The sequence below is a fragment of the Gekko japonicus genome, unplaced genomic scaffold (assembly GCF_001447785.1).
Source record: "Gekko japonicus isolate JY-2015 unplaced genomic scaffold, Gekko_japonicus_V1.1 scaffold1203, whole genome shotgun sequence".
NCBI lineage: Eukaryota > Metazoa > Chordata > Lepidosauria > Squamata > Gekkonidae > Gekko > Gekko japonicus.
Window position 1 is genome coordinate 320506 of NW_015174878.1, and position 18092 is coordinate 338597.

At 47.1% G+C, this 18092-nt stretch overlaps 1 protein-coding gene across 2 annotated transcripts; it reads left to right on the top strand.

Annotated features, from left to right (window-relative positions):
• Positions 1-769: 769 nt before the first annotated feature.
• Positions 770-6441, top strand: LOC107121855 (glycine-rich cell wall structural protein 1.0-like). 2 transcript variants are annotated; one of them, XM_015424867.1, is made up of 3 exons: positions 770-800; positions 4931-5250; positions 5386-6441. In XM_015424867.1, the coding sequence occupies exons 2-3, from the start codon at positions 4950-4952 to the stop codon at positions 6042-6044; spliced, it is 960 nt and encodes a 319-aa protein (XP_015280353.1). In that variant the 5' UTR covers positions 770-800; positions 4931-4949; the 3' UTR covers positions 6045-6441. The 2 variants fall into 2 exon arrangements, with proteins under 2 accessions (XP_015280353.1, XP_015280352.1); XM_015424866.1 differs by having other exon boundaries at positions 4931-6441.
• The last annotated feature ends 11651 nt before the right edge of the window (positions 6442-18092 follow it).

The following is an 18092-nucleotide window of genomic DNA, read 5'->3' on the forward strand; positions in this document are numbered from 1 at the left end:
TGGCATTCTTAACCATTGCACCACAGCGGCTCATAGAATTGTGGAGTTAGAAGGGGCCATACAGGCCATCTAGTTTCAGGGACTTCTGAAAGCAGTGTGACATCACTTCCTGGTAAAGCCTGGAAGTGATGTCACAACACTGTTTATCCTTCCATTCTTCTGCCATTGCTCTATTGAGTGAGCAAGAGGAACACGGGAACACCAGTGGGAGAAGTCGGTACAACTTTATAAGCGGCAACCCTACATCCACATAGTGGCTTCGGGGAAAAAAAAATATCTCCCTTGTGATGATAACTATTAGGAGCTTGCATGGATAAGAAATGTTTATGCACCAAACGTTACACTGACCATCATGATCATAATTGTTGGAAACATGGCCAATGGCAACCAACTGGAATTTACTACTCTTCCCCAGTGATTTCAAATGTCGGCTTTACCTCCTCCAACATGGTGAATGCATAGTCAAAAATGTACAAATGGCCATCCTGAAGGGGGTATTAAACTCGTTCACAAGCTCGTTAATATGAAAGAGAGCATGAGGGAGTTGGCAGGTCTTGAGTGCAAAGTTGCCTTTGATAGAGTAATAACTCCAAACTTGAGAGGGAGAACAATTAAAGCAATTAAGACATTACCTCTGTGTGAGTGAGCATGGAATATTTGGGCTCATAATTAGGATTTGTGAGTGTCGCGCACCAGGGTGGCTCATAATCGGAAGACTGTCCCAGGGAGAGTATAAAAGGACAGCCCGTCTTCAGTTCCTTCAGCGACTTCACTTGAACTCCATTCTTCCCGTAAACCAAGTAAGTTCCATTTTAGTGCCTCTTGAAATGTCTCTTTGACAGTTCATTTTTTCATTCTTTGTGTGGTTGTGTTTTGCATGATAGTTTTGTGGATTCTGAGTGTTTCTTTCTGTTAAAAGCTTCCTGCTCTTAAAAAAAAATGATTTGACAATAGGCCTCAGTGTGTTGTGAGAGCCAGTTTGGTGTAGTGGACTCTAATCTGGGAGAACTGGGTTTGGTTCCCCACTCCTCCACTTACACCTGCTGGATGACCTTGGGCAAGCCATATTTCTGATAAGAGCTGTCCTTGAAAAAGAGCAGTTTCTGTCAGAGCTCTCTCAGCCCCACCTACCTCACAGGGTGTCTGTTGTGGGGAGGGGAAGGGAAAGGAGTTTTTAAGCTGCTCTGAGACTCCCTTGGGTAGTGAAGGGTGGGGTATAAATCCAACGAAGAAGAAGAAGAAGAAGAAGAAGAAGAAGAAGAAGAAGAAGAAGAAGAAGAAGAAGAAGAAGAAGAAGAAGAAGAAGAAGAAGAAGAAGAAGAAGAAGAAGATTAATTCATCTGGCCTGGGAACATGGTGGCTCTAGGTTAGGTTTCTTGGTGGTGGGTGGAAAGCGTTATCAAGTCACAACCAACTTATGACGACCTGACCTGTTATGGGTTTTTAAGTCAAGAGACATTTGGAGGTGATTCCCCATTGCCTGCCTCTACATAGCAAAGCTGGCCTTTCTAGGTGGTCTCCCATCCAAGGACTAACCAGGACCACCATGCTGTGCTTCCAAGATTTGATGAGATCTTGGACCAACTTCTTATTGATGTTTTAAACCTTCTCAATAGTCAAAAGTGTTAGACCCTTGAATGCTGAACTGAAAAGGTGCTGTGTTGATTTGAGATGTAAATCCAGAGAGGCTATTCTAAAGCTGCGATCACATGCACCTTTACGTGGGAGTAAAGTTAACTGAACTCAAGGGGATTATCTTCTGGGTAAATACGCACAGCGGAGAGCTTTAAGTCTTTAAGTGTAAGTGTGCCTATCATCCCATCTCGAGCAGCATTACACCCTTCTAAGTCTTTTGATGTCAACTGGCTTTGAAAGGCAGAACTCTAGATAGGATGACACTGTTAAATGGAAGTAAGTCATATTGCAGTCGGCAAAGTGTCCACCTCTAGAGGAGGAGCTGATGAAAGAGAAGGTGCTGCTCCTCAGAAACCCAGCTCAGGCCAAGCATGTGTACAAAAACATTTAACAATAGTAGGACTTAGATTTCATGTCGATGCAATATGATTCACAACTGTGTGTGTAATTTGGAGAGTAAATGAAGCTGAAGGTGCTGAACTTACATTTATTTATTTATTTATTTATTCAATTTTGACCCCGCCTTCCCCACGAGCAGGCTCAGGGCAGCTAACACAGTTGGTGCAAAAATACCAATAAAACCACATAAATTCATATTTTTTGTTGTTGTTCAGTCACACAGTCGAGTCCGACTCTTCGCGACCCCATGAACCTGATCCCGCCAGGCTTTCAGGTCTTCCACCATCCTCTGAAGTTTGCTCAACTTCATGTTCGTTGCATTATTAACTGAACTAAAGGGGATTAACTTCTGGGTAAATACGCACAGCGGAGAGCAGTGAATTCCATGTTTTAATCACTCTTTGGGTGAAGAAGTACTTCCTTTTATCTGTTCTAACCCGACCGCTCAGCAATTTCATTGAGTGCCCATGAGTTCTTGTCTTGTGAGAAAGGGAGAAAAATACCTTTCTCTACCTGCTCTATCCCATGCATAATCTTATAAACTTCAATCATGTCACCCCTCAGTCGTCGTTTCTCCGAGCTATAGAGCCCTAAGCACTTTAACCTTTCCTCATAGGGAAAGTGTTCATACCCTTTTAACATTTGAGTTGCCCTTTTCTGCACTTTTTCCAAAGCTATAATATCCTTTTTAAGGTGTGGTGACCAGAACTGCACACAGTATGCCAAATGAGGTCGCACCATTGATTTATATAGGGGCATTATGATATTTGCTGATCTGTTTTCAATACCCTTCCTAATAATCCCCAGTATAGCATTGGCCTTTTTTATTGCAGTCACACACTGTCTTGAGATTTTCAGTGAGTTATCTACTACAACTCCAAGATTTCTCTCTTGATCAGTTTCTGCCAGTTCAGACCCCATCAATGTGTATTTATATTTAGGATTTTTGTCTCCAATGTGCATCACCTTGCACTTGGCCACATTGAACCACATTTGCCATGTTGACACCCACTTGCCCATCCTTGACAGTTCCCTTTGGAGTGCCTCACAATCCTCACCGGTTTTCACCACCCTGAACAACTTCGTATCATCCACAAATTTAGCCACTTCACTGCTTACTCCCAACTCCAAATTATTAATGAACAAGTTAAAAAGCAGTGGACCAAGTACTGATCCCTGCGATACCCCACTGCTTACCACCCTCCACTGAGAAAATTGCCCATTTATACTCACTCTCTATTTTCTATTAATTAGCCAGTTTTTGATCCATAAAAGGACTTGTCCTTTTATCCCATGATTTTTGAGCTTACTTAGGAGCCTTTGATGAGGAATCCTCCTCTATCTTTTAATCTGGTGGGTGATAACAAACTCCCAGTGTTAAGTTTCCTTTTGGCTCCCCTATTTCAACCCGTAGAATTTCCAGAAGTGAATCCAATTCTCTTAGCCTCTCAATCTTTCTGGACATTATACCCTCTCTGACATACAGAGCCACCCCACCTCCAACACTTCCCCCCCATCCTTCCAATATAATATATAATCGGGAATCACTGTATCCCACTGGTTTTCCTCATCCCACCAAGTTTCTGAAATACCCATTCTGCACCAGTTGTAATTTCTGGGGCAGCCTCGAGGGTAAGCCTGCATAGAGCGAGTTGCAGTAATCAACTCTGGAAGTGACCATTGCATGGGCCACCGTTGCTAGGTCTTGAGGGGGGAAAGATAGGGATCGAGATGGGTAGCCATGATAATCTGTCTGTAACAGCAGAAAAGAGTAATAGTCCAGGAGCACCTTAAAGACCAACAAAAAATCTCTGGTAGGGTACGAGCTTCCGTGAGTCATTGCTGATTTTTTCAGATCACTGCTGTTCTTCAGGTCTGAAAAAGTGAGCAGTGACTCACGAAAGCTCATCCCCTACCAAAAATTTTGTTATTCTTTCAGTAGCTACAGGATTCTTACTCTTTTCTATTGCAAAAGGTTTTGGAAAGACTAGCAGAAGTCTAGGTTGTCCACATGTCCGAAGAAGAAGAAGAAGAAGAAGAGTTGGTTTTTATACCCCCCTTTCCTCTAAACTAAGGTGTCTCAAAGCTGCTTATAATCACCTTCCCTTCCTCTCTTCATAGAAGTCACCTCATGAGGTAGGAGGAGCTGAGAGACCTCTGAAAGAACTGTGATTGGCCCAAGTTCACTCAGCAGCAGGGGTCATTTCGTAGAAAAAGAGGTGCAGGAGCTCATTAGCATAACTCATAAGCATAACTTATTTGCATGTGCCACACCCCTGACATCACTGGAGGTGTGTCAGAAGGCAACACCCACCGCTCAGGCTCCACTAGACTGTTTTGGATTGCTAGCGGTTGGGGGGTGGGACATGCAGATCTCGCAGAGGAGGGAGAGCTTGTACCTGAATACAACTTGGTCTTAAAGATGCCACTGGACTCTTTTGGACCGGGGGGTGGGGTGGGGCCTCTGCAACTTACCTGGCTGCTTCTTGCTCTGACTGAGGGCTGCTGGGGGCAGGGGGTGGGGCTTGTGGCATGTGCCCACCCTCTGGGCTCTTTACTGCCGGAGCTCCGCTCATGTGCGCTCCTGCAGGAAATGACCCCTGCTCAGCAGGCTTCATGTGGAAGAGGGAGGAATCAAACTTGGCTCTCCAGATTAGAGTCCCTAGATAGTTTAAGCTTCTTCTTTTTTAAAAAAGAAGTATTGCACCCTCCAAGAGGTATCCCTTGTGTCCATTGTCTAAAGGTCCCAGTTGGGTCCTAGGAAGGAAAATGCTAGCAGATACAAACAAAATGCTGTTGAAATGTTCACTGGTGTCATTCCATCCCAACCACATCTGATGTTTCCTGATCAAAGGCACATGTCCAATCAAATTTATTCCATGTTGCATCATTTCAGATCCAGCACCTCAGAAAACATGAGCGACTACAAATACCAAAGCCAATGTGACCCATGCCGCCGCAAAAGCATCTCTTCTGGGAGCGGCTCTGGAGGCTACGGACAGAGCAAGGGTGCTAGTTCTGGGAGCGGCTCTGGAGGCTACGGACAGAGCAAGGGTGCTAGTTCTGGCAGTGGTTCTGGAGGCTACGGACAGCGCATGGGTGCTAGCTCTGGCAGTGGCTTTGGAGGCTACGGACGGTGCATTGGAGCTGGTTCTGGCAGTGGCTCTGGAGGCTATGGACGGTGCATTGGAGCTAGTTCTGGCAGCGGCTATGGAGGCTATGGACAGCGCATGGGTGGTAGTTCTGGCAGCGGCTCTGGAGGCTACGGACGGTGCATTGGAGCTAGTTCTGGCAGCGGCTATGGAGGCTACGGACAGCGCATGGGTGGTAGTTCTGGCAGCGGCTCTGGAGGCTATGGACAGCGCATGGGTGGTAGTTCTGGCAGCGGCTCTGGAGGCTACGGACGGTGCATTGGAGCTAGTTCTGGCAGCGGCTATGGAGGCTATGGACAGCGCATGGGTGGTAGTTCTGGCAGCGGCTCTGGAGGCTATGGACGGTGCATTGGAGCTAGTTCTGGCAGCGGCTATGGAGGCTATGGACAGCGCATTGGTGCTAGCTCTGCCAGCTGCTATGGAGGCTACGGGCAACGCATCAGATGTATCCCGTCGTATGGCCCTAGTTGTTACCCACCAATCTACTGGGGTGGTTATGGCCGTAGCTGCTACCCACCAATTTACTTAGGTGGCTATGGTAGTAGTGGCTCTCCGCAGACCTCCTATGGCGGCATGGGTGGTAGTCGCTCCTCACAGACCTCCTATGGTGGTTATGGCGGTCGCTGCCTCCCACAAACCTACTATGGTGGTTACGGGGATGGTCGTGGTTCCACCCAGATACAATATTATGGAGGCTGTGGTTATGGTGGCCTCTCTGGTCGTCGCTCTAGCTGCTACGGATTGGGGTATGGACTTAGGCATGGTAGCATCTGTTACAACCCTTGTGGTTACAGTTCTGGGGTCTGCTACCCCCTCTCTCGAAGGTACAGCTGTAGCAGCATCGATGGACCCTGGTAAGATCTGGAGGGGACTTCCAATGAAGACATAAAATGGCCACACAGACCAGCGAATCCATCGCTGAGCTTTCTGGGCACTGATGCCAGAGACTCTAAGTCCTACGCTTCCCATTGGGTGCTCAGCACTTGTCTCAGTCAGTCCCACGCCTGCCTTTCTCAGAGTGTGCTCTGCCTTTACTGAATGACTATTTCTCCAATGGACACTACCTGCATCTTCACGGAAGCCCAGTGCCATCTTAACCAGGCTCTCTTTTTTTAATGCTCTGCAGGACAACTGGGCAATGGAGATGCCCTCCGTTTTTCTGTCTGTACTGTAATGTTTGGATCGAAGCCTGCGGTGGTTCAGTGCAGCAATCCGCTTTCTGCTCTCAAATTAAAACGCTTGCTTTGCATCACGATGGCCTGTCTGGGTTTCTGTTGTTAGCCATGCACAATGCTCAGTTCTTGCTAAGTTAAAAGGGGGGGGGGAATGAAGGGAAAGTGTATTGCCTCTCTCTGTAGTGGTGTGTGATAAGAAGAGAAGCCAATGCTGGATCTGTCATACAGTGGCCAAAAATACCAGGTGCCATCAGGAGGTCCAGCAATGGGGCCAGGACACTAGAAGCCCTCCCACTGTTGTCCCCCGCCAACCGCCAAGAATACGGAGCATCACTTGCCCCAGTGCCCCAGCCACTGATGGACTTCTGCTCCATATGCTTATCTAATTCCCTCTTGAAGCCGTCCATGCTTGTAGCCACCACCACCTCCTTTGACAGTGACTTCCATGTGTTAATCACTCTCTGGGTGAAGAAGTCCTTCCTTTTATCTGTTATTTTATAATTAAGCGTGCAATCTATTAGGGGATCTTTGTTTGTCCTGCTACAGCTCTCCCTCCCACGATTCTATCTGGGAGAGATAAAGATTCACTGAAGACTTTTCACTAACAAAGCAGGGAATTTTATTAAGGATCATTCTGATGAGAGCTTGTCAGTTTGTCCAGACCTCAGTAAAATGCAGGCATCAAGAACAGATGCAAAGTTCTTCTTTCATAGGATAAAACAAAACAAAGAGGTCAGGGTCTGGTATTTCAAAAGGAGTTCAGCCATTCCATTCTCAAACATAATTTACTCTATCATTTGTTTAAGTTACATTCTACATGCCTAAGAGGATATAAGGAAAACATTTTTTTCACACTTTTCCTTTGAAAGATAAAGATGGCACAGACCCTTGATTGAGAACAGGAGGTCAAAGGACAGGTTTGACTTAGAGAATAGGATTTTGCTTAGAAAATAGATTTTGCTAAGAGAACAAATTACTTCAAGAACAGGACGTCAAAGGGCACGTTTTGGGTAAGGTTGAAAGGAAGTGCAGGGGCATCATAAAATATAGCAGCTCAACCTTAAGCTCACTGATGAAAATCATTGCAAGACTCTTAAATTGTTGCTTAACTCCTAATGGTGAAAAAATACTTTAATTTATAATATATATATAATTTATTATATATATATATTAAAAAAAAATACTTGGACACAATCCATATCCTCAGCTGGAAGAAAATGGAGAAAGTCAACAATGGGGTAACAATTGCTGTATCCGGAGACCTTTTTTTTATTTTTTAAAGATGTAGAATATTTTTGGTGGGGGATGATGAGCCCAAAGATTATTTTATTTTATTTTATTTATAGTCCACCTTTCTCATTTGGACTCAAGACAGATTACACAGAGTTAGTAAATGCAGTCGACAAGATGGGGCATCCAGTGAACAATGAAACAGGCCATGGGTTGTAGAATCAACTAGAAGTCTAAGAACAGAACTGAAGCACAGCGTAAGGGTTAGCATGACACATTAAATGTTCTGAAACCACACAATGGAAGCCAACCCAGAACAAAATACACATGGTCATACAGATCACAGTCCCTGATCATTTATCCAGGTAATTTTGTGGCTTTTGTACAGTGCTACTCTATTATCTGGAGCTGCGGTGGCTCAAATGGTTAAGACGCTGAACTGCAGGCTGTGGAAGGTCAGTAGTTCAGCAGTTCGAGACCCGGGTGCCGCAGGATGGAGTGAGCTCCCATCTCTAGCTCCAGCTCCTGCCAACCTAGCAGTTCGAAAGCAAGGAATTGCAAGTAGATAAATAGGGACCGCTTCGGTGGGAAGGTAACAGCGTTCCGTCACACCAGCCACATGACCACGGAAACGTCTTCGGACAGCGCTGGCTCTTCGGCTTTGAAACGGAGATGCGACTGGCTTTCGAGCAAGGGAACCTTTACCTTTTTTACTCTATTATCTACAAAGAATAGCCTTCTTGAAAAATTTAGTTTGCAGAAAGCCTGGAGAACAGGAACCTTCCTGACCTCTTCAGGCAGACAGTTGCTCAAGGTGGGGACCGCAGTGGAGAAGGACCACATATAAGCACCCAGCAGTTCAAAAGCCCGTTAAAGGGCGAGTAGATAAATGGGAACCTACCCTTAGTAGGGTAGGGGCACCCCCCTCGTCCGAGGAGTGTGGTGTGCGGCGGCGGCAGCAGCGAAGGAACAACAACAATGGCGGCGACGGCGGTGGTGATGGCGGATCCTGGCGGCAGAGACGAGGCGGCACGACGGAACATCGAGAGCCAGTGGAGCGATCCCTGGTGGCCTGCAGAAAACGGCCGGCGCGAGCAGTAGAAGGTGTGGATGACGTCATCTCCCGGCGCGGCGGAGCCTATCGGACGCAGCCAAGGCCGGGAGAGATGAACTCACACACCGAGACGGCTGCCTCGCTGGAGAAGAACTGCGCTGGAGAGAGGAGCGTCCTGCCGACCGAAGGAGCCAAGGAAGCCGAAGCCGGAGACCAGAAGGAAGAGCCGCCACCACCGGGGTGCTAGGTAGGCTGACCCAACCCCTGAGAATGTGCCCATAGTTAGGGATCCATAAAAGCGATTAGCACTACAAGTTGTAAACCGCCCAGAGACCCCCATTAGGGGGGTTAGGGTGGTATATAAATCGAAGGTTAAATAAATATAAGCAGTTGTTGGTTTTGCCCATTTGAAGAAGAAGAAGAGATTGGATTTACACCCCGCCCTTCACTACCTGAAGGAGTCTCAGAGCAGCTTACAGTCCCCTTTCCCTTCCCCTCCCCACAATAGGCACCCTGTGAGGTAGGTGGGGCTGAGAGAGCTCTGACAGAAACTGTCTTTGAGAGAACAGCTCTGGCAGAACTTGTGACTGACCCACGGTCACACCAGCAGCTGCCTGAGGATGAGTGGGGAATCAAACCCAGTTCTCCCAGATCAGAATGGAAGGGTGGTATTTGTGGATTCCCTGCATTGTACAGGGGGCTGGACTAGATGACCATGGATGTCCATTCCAACCCTAAGATTCTATGCTGGGGATATTTTCTGTAGGGTTTTAAAGGCAAGAGACAAATAAAGGTGGTTTCCCATTGCCTGCCTTCACACACCAATCCCGGAATTCCTTGGTTGTCTCCAAGTACCAACCGGTGTTGCCCTACAAGGCGCTTATAGCGCTCCTTTTGGACTTATGAACTCCACAATAACTGGACTGTGCGGTAAATGTGCAAAAGGGAATGGGTTGTGTGGTGACCCTAAGCTGATGCCAACTGCAGACAAATGCCCAGAATAGGAAAATCTTTTCCTGAGATGGTGTACTAATGGTTCCTGGGGTTACCTGCCATCTCTTAACCGCAGCGTAGCAGGAAGAGAACCAAGCTCCCTAACCAAGTGAAGCACAGTAAGACCAGTAACCATTTGCTGTTTAAATAGACACCATACCAGCCATGAGACCAGAGATCTTGATTGGAGACTCCATGAACTAGCATCTTCTCTGAGACGCAGTCACCTCCCCCCACTTTTGCCGAACACAGGCCCCGGTCACATGGGAGGTTTTGGGCCGAAAGAGGGACGGATTGGGGGTGCAGCAAATGGGCACGATCAAACCGCAACATCTGGGAAGTGGCACGCACCCGTCCCCGATCCGTCCCTACAGCCCAGTAATTCGGAGCAAAAAAGAAGCTAGTAAAGAGAAGGACTTACCTGAAATGCCGCAGCAAGCACGGCCGTGGGATCGCCTGCGTGTCCGTCGTCAGGAGCATTTGAGGCTCCTGGCCGAACTGCGCATGCGCACACATGCGCAGCCGGCTGCCTCGGTCTCCCATCAGTGGCTTCCTCCCCGGCATCTGATCGTGCCGGGGAGCAACTGTGCGGCGGCTCAGGGGATGTGTGTGATCCCACCGCCACATGTCTCTTTTGGTGCGGGGGTAAAAAGCCGCACTTTGGTCATGCTTTTTACCACCGTGTGGCAGGGACCACAGCATGACAAAGAATCCACAGCCATGAGAGGATTAGAGGGCTGACACGTACCAGCTAAACCCATTACCTGGAGCCATCAATGGACCATCGATGACAATGACTCTGGCCGGCTCAGCCATTGTTCTCAAAGGTGCCACTGTTAAGAGTAAATGGAATCCAATATTGCCCAACCATTAAGCACCCTTCCTCCTGAAACTGGTTTTTGATTAGGAAACTTCCTGGGACTGACCGAGGGGACGTTACAAGGAAAGTGCCAGCAAAGCCCACCCCCGTCCCAACAGTGTATAAAAGAACATGACCCACCATGCTCTCTCTCTCTCCTGTACCTCTAGACCCACCCTATCTCCATGACTCTTGGTTTTAGTACTGCCAGAGTCTGCCACGTGTTCTGCTGGCTCAGAATACAATCCCATTTTTCCCTTATAGACTCTCTTGTTTTTCTGTGGATCGCTTTATCTCGCCGAGGACAGGTACGTATCACCCCTCAACGATTCTCCAGCTGATGCAAATGTCACTATCCCTTTCTGTCTATATTTCCTAGGCCTGAATAACTGTGTGTGTGATTGTGAAGTTATTTGTATGCTTGAAGTATATTTCTCATTAAAGAAACCATTTACTTGAGACTTGGTGTCTTTTATTTCTGGGTTACTGGAAAAAGCGGGACTTCTGTATACATAGGCTTTGCTCCCTTAGATGCTGTCATGACTCCTAGTGGGCTGCCACCTTCCTCTGACACCACTCTGGACTTAGGGTCCCTTGGGAAGGCCCAGAGTACCCTCTCAAGCCCAACCAAAATGTTCCTTTTAAGCCAAGAAATATAGGCATGATGACCAGGCAGAGAACATTAAACCAATGGTTTATTAATACAGTAACGGGGCAAGGAAAACAAGACAAAGTGCTTAAAATATATAACAGTGTCTAAAGGCAAAAAAAGGTCTTCCAGCTGAGCTATTCAAAGTCTTAAAAGATGATGCTGTTAAAGTGCTGCACTCAATTTGCCAGCAAATTTGGAAAACGCAACAGTGGCCACAGGATTGGAAAAGGTCAGTATACATTCCAATCCCAAAGAAGGGCAATGCAAAGGAATGTTCAAACTATCGCACAATTGCACTCATATCACACGCTAGCAAGGTCATGCTCAAGATCCCGCAAGCTAGGCTTCAACAGTACGTGGATAGAGAACTGCCAGAAGTACAAGCTGGGTTTCGAAGAGGTAGAGGAACTAGAGATCAAATTGTCAACATTCGCTGGATTATGGAGAAAGCAAGAGAGTACCAGAAAAAGATCTACTTCTGCTTCATTGACTATGTTAAAGCCTTTGACTGTGTGGATCACAACAAACTATGGCAGGTCCTTAAAGAGATGGGAGTACCAGACCACCTCACATGTCTCTTGAGAAACCTGTATAAGGGTCAAGAAGCGACAGTTAGAACCGGATATGGAACAACTTATTGGTTTAGCATAGGAAAAGTAGTACGACAAGGATGTATATTGTCACCTTGCTTATTTAATATATATGCAGAGTACATCATGCGAAATGCTGGCCTGGATGAATCACAAGCGGGAATCAAGATTGCTGGGGAAAAGATCAACAACCTCAGATATGCAGACGATACCACTCTAATGGCAGAAAGTGAAGAGGACCTAAAGAGCCTCTTGCTCAGTGTAAAAGTGGAGAGAGAGGAAAGCGATGGCGAACCTCAACAGCATGATAAAAAGTAGAGACATCACCCTGCCAACAAAAATACGCATGGTCCAAGCAATGGTATTCCCAGTAGTCATGTATGGCTGTGAGAGTTGGACTATAAGGAAGGCCGAGCGCCGAAGAATAGATTCTTTTGAACTATGGTGCTGGAGAAGACTCTTGAGAGTCCCTTGGACTGCAAGAAGATCAAATCAGTCAATCCTAAAAGAAATCAACCCTGACTGTTCCCTGGAAGGCCAGATAATGAAAATTAAGCTCAAATACTTTGGCCACCAAATGAGAAGGGAGCACTCCCTGGAGAAGACCCTGATGCTGGGAAAGATTGAAGGTCAAAGAAGACGGGGACGGCAAAGGATGAGATGGTTGGACAGTGTCATAGATGCAACGAACATGAAGTTGAGCAAGCTTCAGAGGACAGCGGAGGACAGGAGGGCCTGGCGGGATCTTGTTCATGGGGTCGCGAAGAGTCAGACTCGACTGTGCGACTGAACAACAAAAAGGCAAAATAAACCAAACCTAATGTGATTACCTATTTCTCTTAACTAGTTACTATTCAAGGCCCACAACCTTTTATACCAGGCCTGTGCCTGTACTCACTCTGTCCCAAGTGTGGGATCTTTCTTTCAGACAAGACTGTCCCTTCCCAGTTTAAGCTCTGTGAGTGGGAAGAACACAGAAGAGAAAAGAACACAGTTCCACAGCCCACAAAGCTTAAGTCACAATGTCCTCACACAATCCCTGGACACCGATTGGTTACAACCATCGCTAAGCATTGTGGGGATTGTAGGCTATCTGCTTTCCACTCCCACACAGGTCTCTCCTGGGCCTAGGCCTCACTAGGCCTGGTTCTCCCAGTCCTGCACAGATCATGACAGATGCCAATTGCACATTAATAACCATAATTTGCCATCTTTATTAATTATCAAAAGCAATTTGGCTAACACCAGGGCAACCCTGCTTAACTTCCAGGATCTGATGAGACTGGGCTAGATGGTCATAGGCATGTTATTATCCAAAGAACAAACTGAATACAAGCTCCAATCAGCATAGCTGTGATCCACTCTCAGAAAACATCTGCTGGTGACAACAAAAGGTGCAAGATACAATAGTAGTTTTTGAAGTCTCCAGGGCATAGGATAGAGAAGGTAGAGAATGAAGTATTTTTCTCCCATTCTAACAATACAAAAACTCATGGGCACTCAATGAAATTAATGAGCAGTAGGTTTAGAACAGATACAAGGAAGTACTTCTTCACCCAAAGAGTAATTAACATGTGGAATTCACTGCCAGAAGAAGTGGTGGTGGCTACAAGCATAAGCAGTTTGAAGAGGAGATTGGATACACACATGGAGCAGATGTCCCTCAGTGGTTAATCCACAAGGCATAGATGGAACTGTATTTGGGAGCCAGTTTGGTGTGGTGGTTAAGTGTGCGGACTCTAATCTGGGAGAAGCAGGTTTGATTCCCCACTCCTCCACTTGCACCTGCTGGATGACCTTGGACAAGCCATAGTTTTGACAAGAGCTGTCCTTCAAAGGACAGTTCTTGAACGAGCTCTCTCAGCCCCACCTACTTCACAGGGTGTCTGTTGTGGGGAGGGGAAGGGAAAGGAGTTTGTAAGCTGCTCTGAGACTCAGAGTGAAGGGTGGGGTATAAATCCAATCTCCTCCTCCTCCTCCTCCTCCCCCTCCCCCTCCTCCTCTTCTTCTCCTCCTCCTCCTCCTCCTTGCCTAGGGAGCAGCAGTGGGAGGTCTTCTGAAGTTTTGACCTCACTGGCAGCTCCTGGGTTTTGGTCACTGTGTGACACAGAGCGTTGGACTCAATGGGCCATTGGCATGATCCAACATGGCTTCTCTTATGTTCTTACAGTCTGAAATTTGCTTACCAGTTCCCATGAGGTAGCTCCATGTCGGATTCTCCCTTTGGAACACATTGCTAATGTTGTTGGATCAGGTGACCTTAAGGTCTTTGGAGATGGCAACATTTCTCTGCTGCTTTCTGAATGTTACTTCTTTAACTTTTGACTTGCATCCAGATCATTCCTTTGGAGGAAGGAACCTTATATTTTGCACCAGTGGAAACGTTCCTGCACCCAAGGAAAGCTCTGGTATTGGTGGATTGGAAACATACGATACAGCCCATGGTGCTCAAAAAAGGATGTAGCAGTACCGGAGTAGTCATGGGCATTTTATAAATCAATGTGGCTAGAGCTGATTGCCTTTTGTGGCCTCTTCCAGGAAATAACTGAACACATAGATGCTTTCGAAACTCTTGAGAGCCAGTTAGGTGTAGTGGTTAAGAGTGGCGGAGTCTAATCTGGAAGAAGCAGGTTCGATCCCCCAGTGCGCCACATGCAGCTGCTGGTGTGACCTTGGGTCAGTTACAAGGTCCACATGCAGCTACTGGAGTGACCTTGAGTCAGTTACAAGTTCTGGAAAGAGCAGTTCTCAGAAGTGTTGCCCTGCGAGAGCCTTGCACAGTGTTTATAAGGCTACGAACTATATAATAAATATGCCAGAAACTGAACTGTGCAGTAGCCCAATGATGGTGCCAAGCCTCCCGGACAGTGGCCATGGGTCCAGCTAAGGGAAGCCTCACCCTGAAACAGTATGCCAGCCAGATGTAGGACCCATGGTGCTTCTCACCCCTACATCCATACAGGAGGCAAACCAACCTCCCTGATGCCAGAAATATGCAGCGCCCAGCAACCAGAAGCCATGCTTTCCACCAGAAGCCTGAGTGTTCCTGCAAAGGACTCCATTGAAGGACTTCTTCTCCAGCACGCAGGCAGCATTCCTCATAAGAACATAAGAGACACCAATGTTGGATCAGGCCAAAGGCCCATCTAGTCCAACACTCTGTCACACAGTGGCCAAAAACACCAGGTGCCATCAGGAGGTCCAGTAGTGGGGCCAGGACATTAGAAGCCCTCCCACTGTTGCCCCCCCCCAAGCACCAAGAAGACAGAGCATCATTTGCCCCAGAGCCCCTATCTATACCTTGTGGCTAATAGCCACTGATGGACCTCTGCTCCATATACCTATCTAATTCCCTCCACACATCTTCTCCTAGCATCACTGCACATACTCATCCTCAAGTTAAACAATAGAACTTGGCTGTGATGAGATCACCTGAGCAGCCAAACACACACCCCGCCCGTCGAGAGAATGATGATGTAGGTCACCGGATCGCTGACTAGCCAGAAACCTGGAATTGCTACCTTTTCTTTTTCTTTGTCTTAAGCTGCCCAGTCTAAGAGGTGTCATTGTTAGCAAACGTTGAATCAATTGCCCAACACTTAATTCCATTCTTCTGACCTCGTTAAGGAACTGGCAGCTTCTAGCATCTTCCTGGGGACTACGTGTCTTGGTGGCCCTCTTCTCCTGCCTCTCCTAACCCTACCCTATTTAGCTGCCTTCATTTGTAGCGCTGTCTGAAGTCCACCACGTGTGCTGCTGATCATCGCATGATCCCTACCCTAGTATTTTCCCCATTTTTTGCTGCAGAATCACCTCGTTGCATCAGACAGGTAGGGTATCACCCCACCAGTGATACGTCCTGCTCATGCAACTGTTGCTGTACCATTCTATCTAATTTCCTAGTTCTATATTGCTTGAGTGTGTGATTGTTTTATTTTTATTGTATGTGTGTGTGAATCGTCTAGTAAAAGAAATTGTATTTAAGATCTAATTAAAGGTTAAAGCCAGGGGTCATTTCATAGAAAAAGAGCTAGGGGGACTCATTAGCATAACTCATTAGCATATGCCACACCCCCTGACATCACTGGAAGTGTGTCCTCCCCACAGCCGGCGGCGACCTCCAGCGAGCACCAGCAGGGAGCTCCAGGCCCCGCCCTCCCGCACCTCACCCGGGGGGATGGCGTCCCCCCGCGTCCCCCCCAAATGACCCCTGGTTAAAGCACTTAGGGCTCTTTAGCTTGGAGAAAAGACGACTGAGGGGTGACATGATTGAGGTTTATAAGATTATGCATGGGACTCCTGGTCTATTTCTGGGAATCTGTGTAAATTGGACTCTGGTATATGAGAGCCCCGGTCACATGGCAAAGTTGCCACAGGAGAGGCACGGGAGTCCCACGGATTTTCTGGGTGCGATCTCACCCCAACATCTGGGAAGCACAGTGCTCCTGTGGCGAACCCGTAGCTCCCCGCTGAAGGTGCGGAGTTAAAAACTAGTACCTACGAGGCACTAGTTTCCTGAAACCGCTGGCCAAGGGCAGGCATCTGATCACTTTACTGGTGGACTTACGTGGCATCCAGCGCCCACCGCTGTTCGTCTCCGCAGGTTGCACAACAGCACCCAACAGCGCATGCACACGAGGAGCGATTGCTAGTGTGATCACGTGGCGCGGCTTCTGTGCTGCGCTGCAGGATACCCGTCTGATTGGCATTTTCCTCGAACCATGGGACCTCGACCGGGACATGTGCTCGGGCAGTCACGCATTAGCTTCCTCCAGGGCAATTAGTCACGCCTCCCCCCTCGATATCTGGCCCGTGTGACCGGGGCCAAAGGTCATTGCTCCCTTAAAGCCTATTTCCACAATATTCATAATTCCCCATCTTTATTACAGTCAGGTTAGAACAGATAAAAGGAAGTACTTCTTCCCCCAAAGAGTGATTAACACATGGAATTCACTGCCACAGGAGATGGAATTAGATAAACATATGGAGCAGAGGTCCATCAGTAGCTATTAACCACAAGGTATAGATAGGGACTCCAGAGCAAGTGATGCTCTGTATTTTTGGTGCTTGGGTGGGTCAATAGTGTGAGGGCTCCTAGTGTCCTGGCCCCACTGCTGGACCTCCTGATACCACCTGGTATTTTTGGCCACTGTGTGACAGAGTGTTGGACTGGATGGGCCATCAGCCTGATCCAACATTGGCTTCTCTTATGTTCTTATGTTCTTAAAGTGAAAATGGCATGCAGTGTAGAGGGAGATTAATGGTTGGTTCCAAATCTAGGCTGGCTTGGAATTAGTCCACTTGTGCTGCTGGTCAGCTCACAGTCCCTTTCCCCCTATTGAGTTATTTTTCACTGCTTGATCCAAGTGTCTTGCCAGACAGAAAAAGTTATCACCCCACCAATAATTATCCTGCTCATGCAAATGTCTCTATCCTTTCAACTCCATAATTCTGTATTGTGTGTGAGAGTGCTTGAATCTATGTGTGTATGTGTGATAATCCTTTAGTAAACAGAATCACTGCTTTTTAAGATCTAGTCTCAGTGTCTATTTCTGGGAGTTGGATAAGTGGGACTCCGGTATACACAGGTCTGATCCTATAATGCCTATTGCCATTTAATATGCATATTCCTCACACTTATAAATCAAGGCAATTCGGCTAACAGAAGAGCTCTCTCAGCCCCACCTACCCCACAGGGTGTCCTTTGTGGGGAGAGGAAGGGAAAGGAGATTGTAAGACACTCAGAGACTACTTTAGGTAGTGAAGGGAGGGGTATAAATCCAATATTTTCTCCTCCTCCTCCTCATTCAATTTTTACAGCTTTGAATTGGCCATTCTTGTTTTTGATGCTGAACTGATGCTATTGACTAGCCTAGGTTTCAAGCTTGCAGTATCTTAGCTCGTGAGGTCCAATGAAGAGCTATGTAAAGCCTTCCTTTGGGCAGAAATCCTTCCTGCCCTACCCCCCCCCCCTCACAAAAAGTGCAAGGTTAACTCATCACTTCAAGGCAGGTAATTTTGGGGACCAGCAAGGCTTCCAAAAGAAAGTTAATATGGATTTCAAAATGCAATCTGCAAACATTTCAGTGACAAAGATAGAAGACACATCAAGAGACTTCAGGAGGGGCCTTGGGAGGAGGCAAGAAATGATTTGAATTAGCTAATCAAAATTAGTCACATCTCTAATGTCGAAATACAAAATCACAAGAAGAACAACAACAGCACTTGCTGGATCAGACTAGTGAACAATCCAGTATGCTGTTTCACAGAGTTGTCAATGAGGGGTGACTAAAAGTGGGCAACCCCCTGCCTACCATGAGAGAATGGCAAATCTAGGTGATGGTACCCGGGGC

Bases quoted from the DNA above. Each gene is read 5' to 3' on its own strand.
- LOC107121855 (XM_015424866.1), top strand. From the start codon at position 4,950: ATGAGCGACTACAAATACCAAAGCCAATGTGACCCATGCCGCCGCAAA.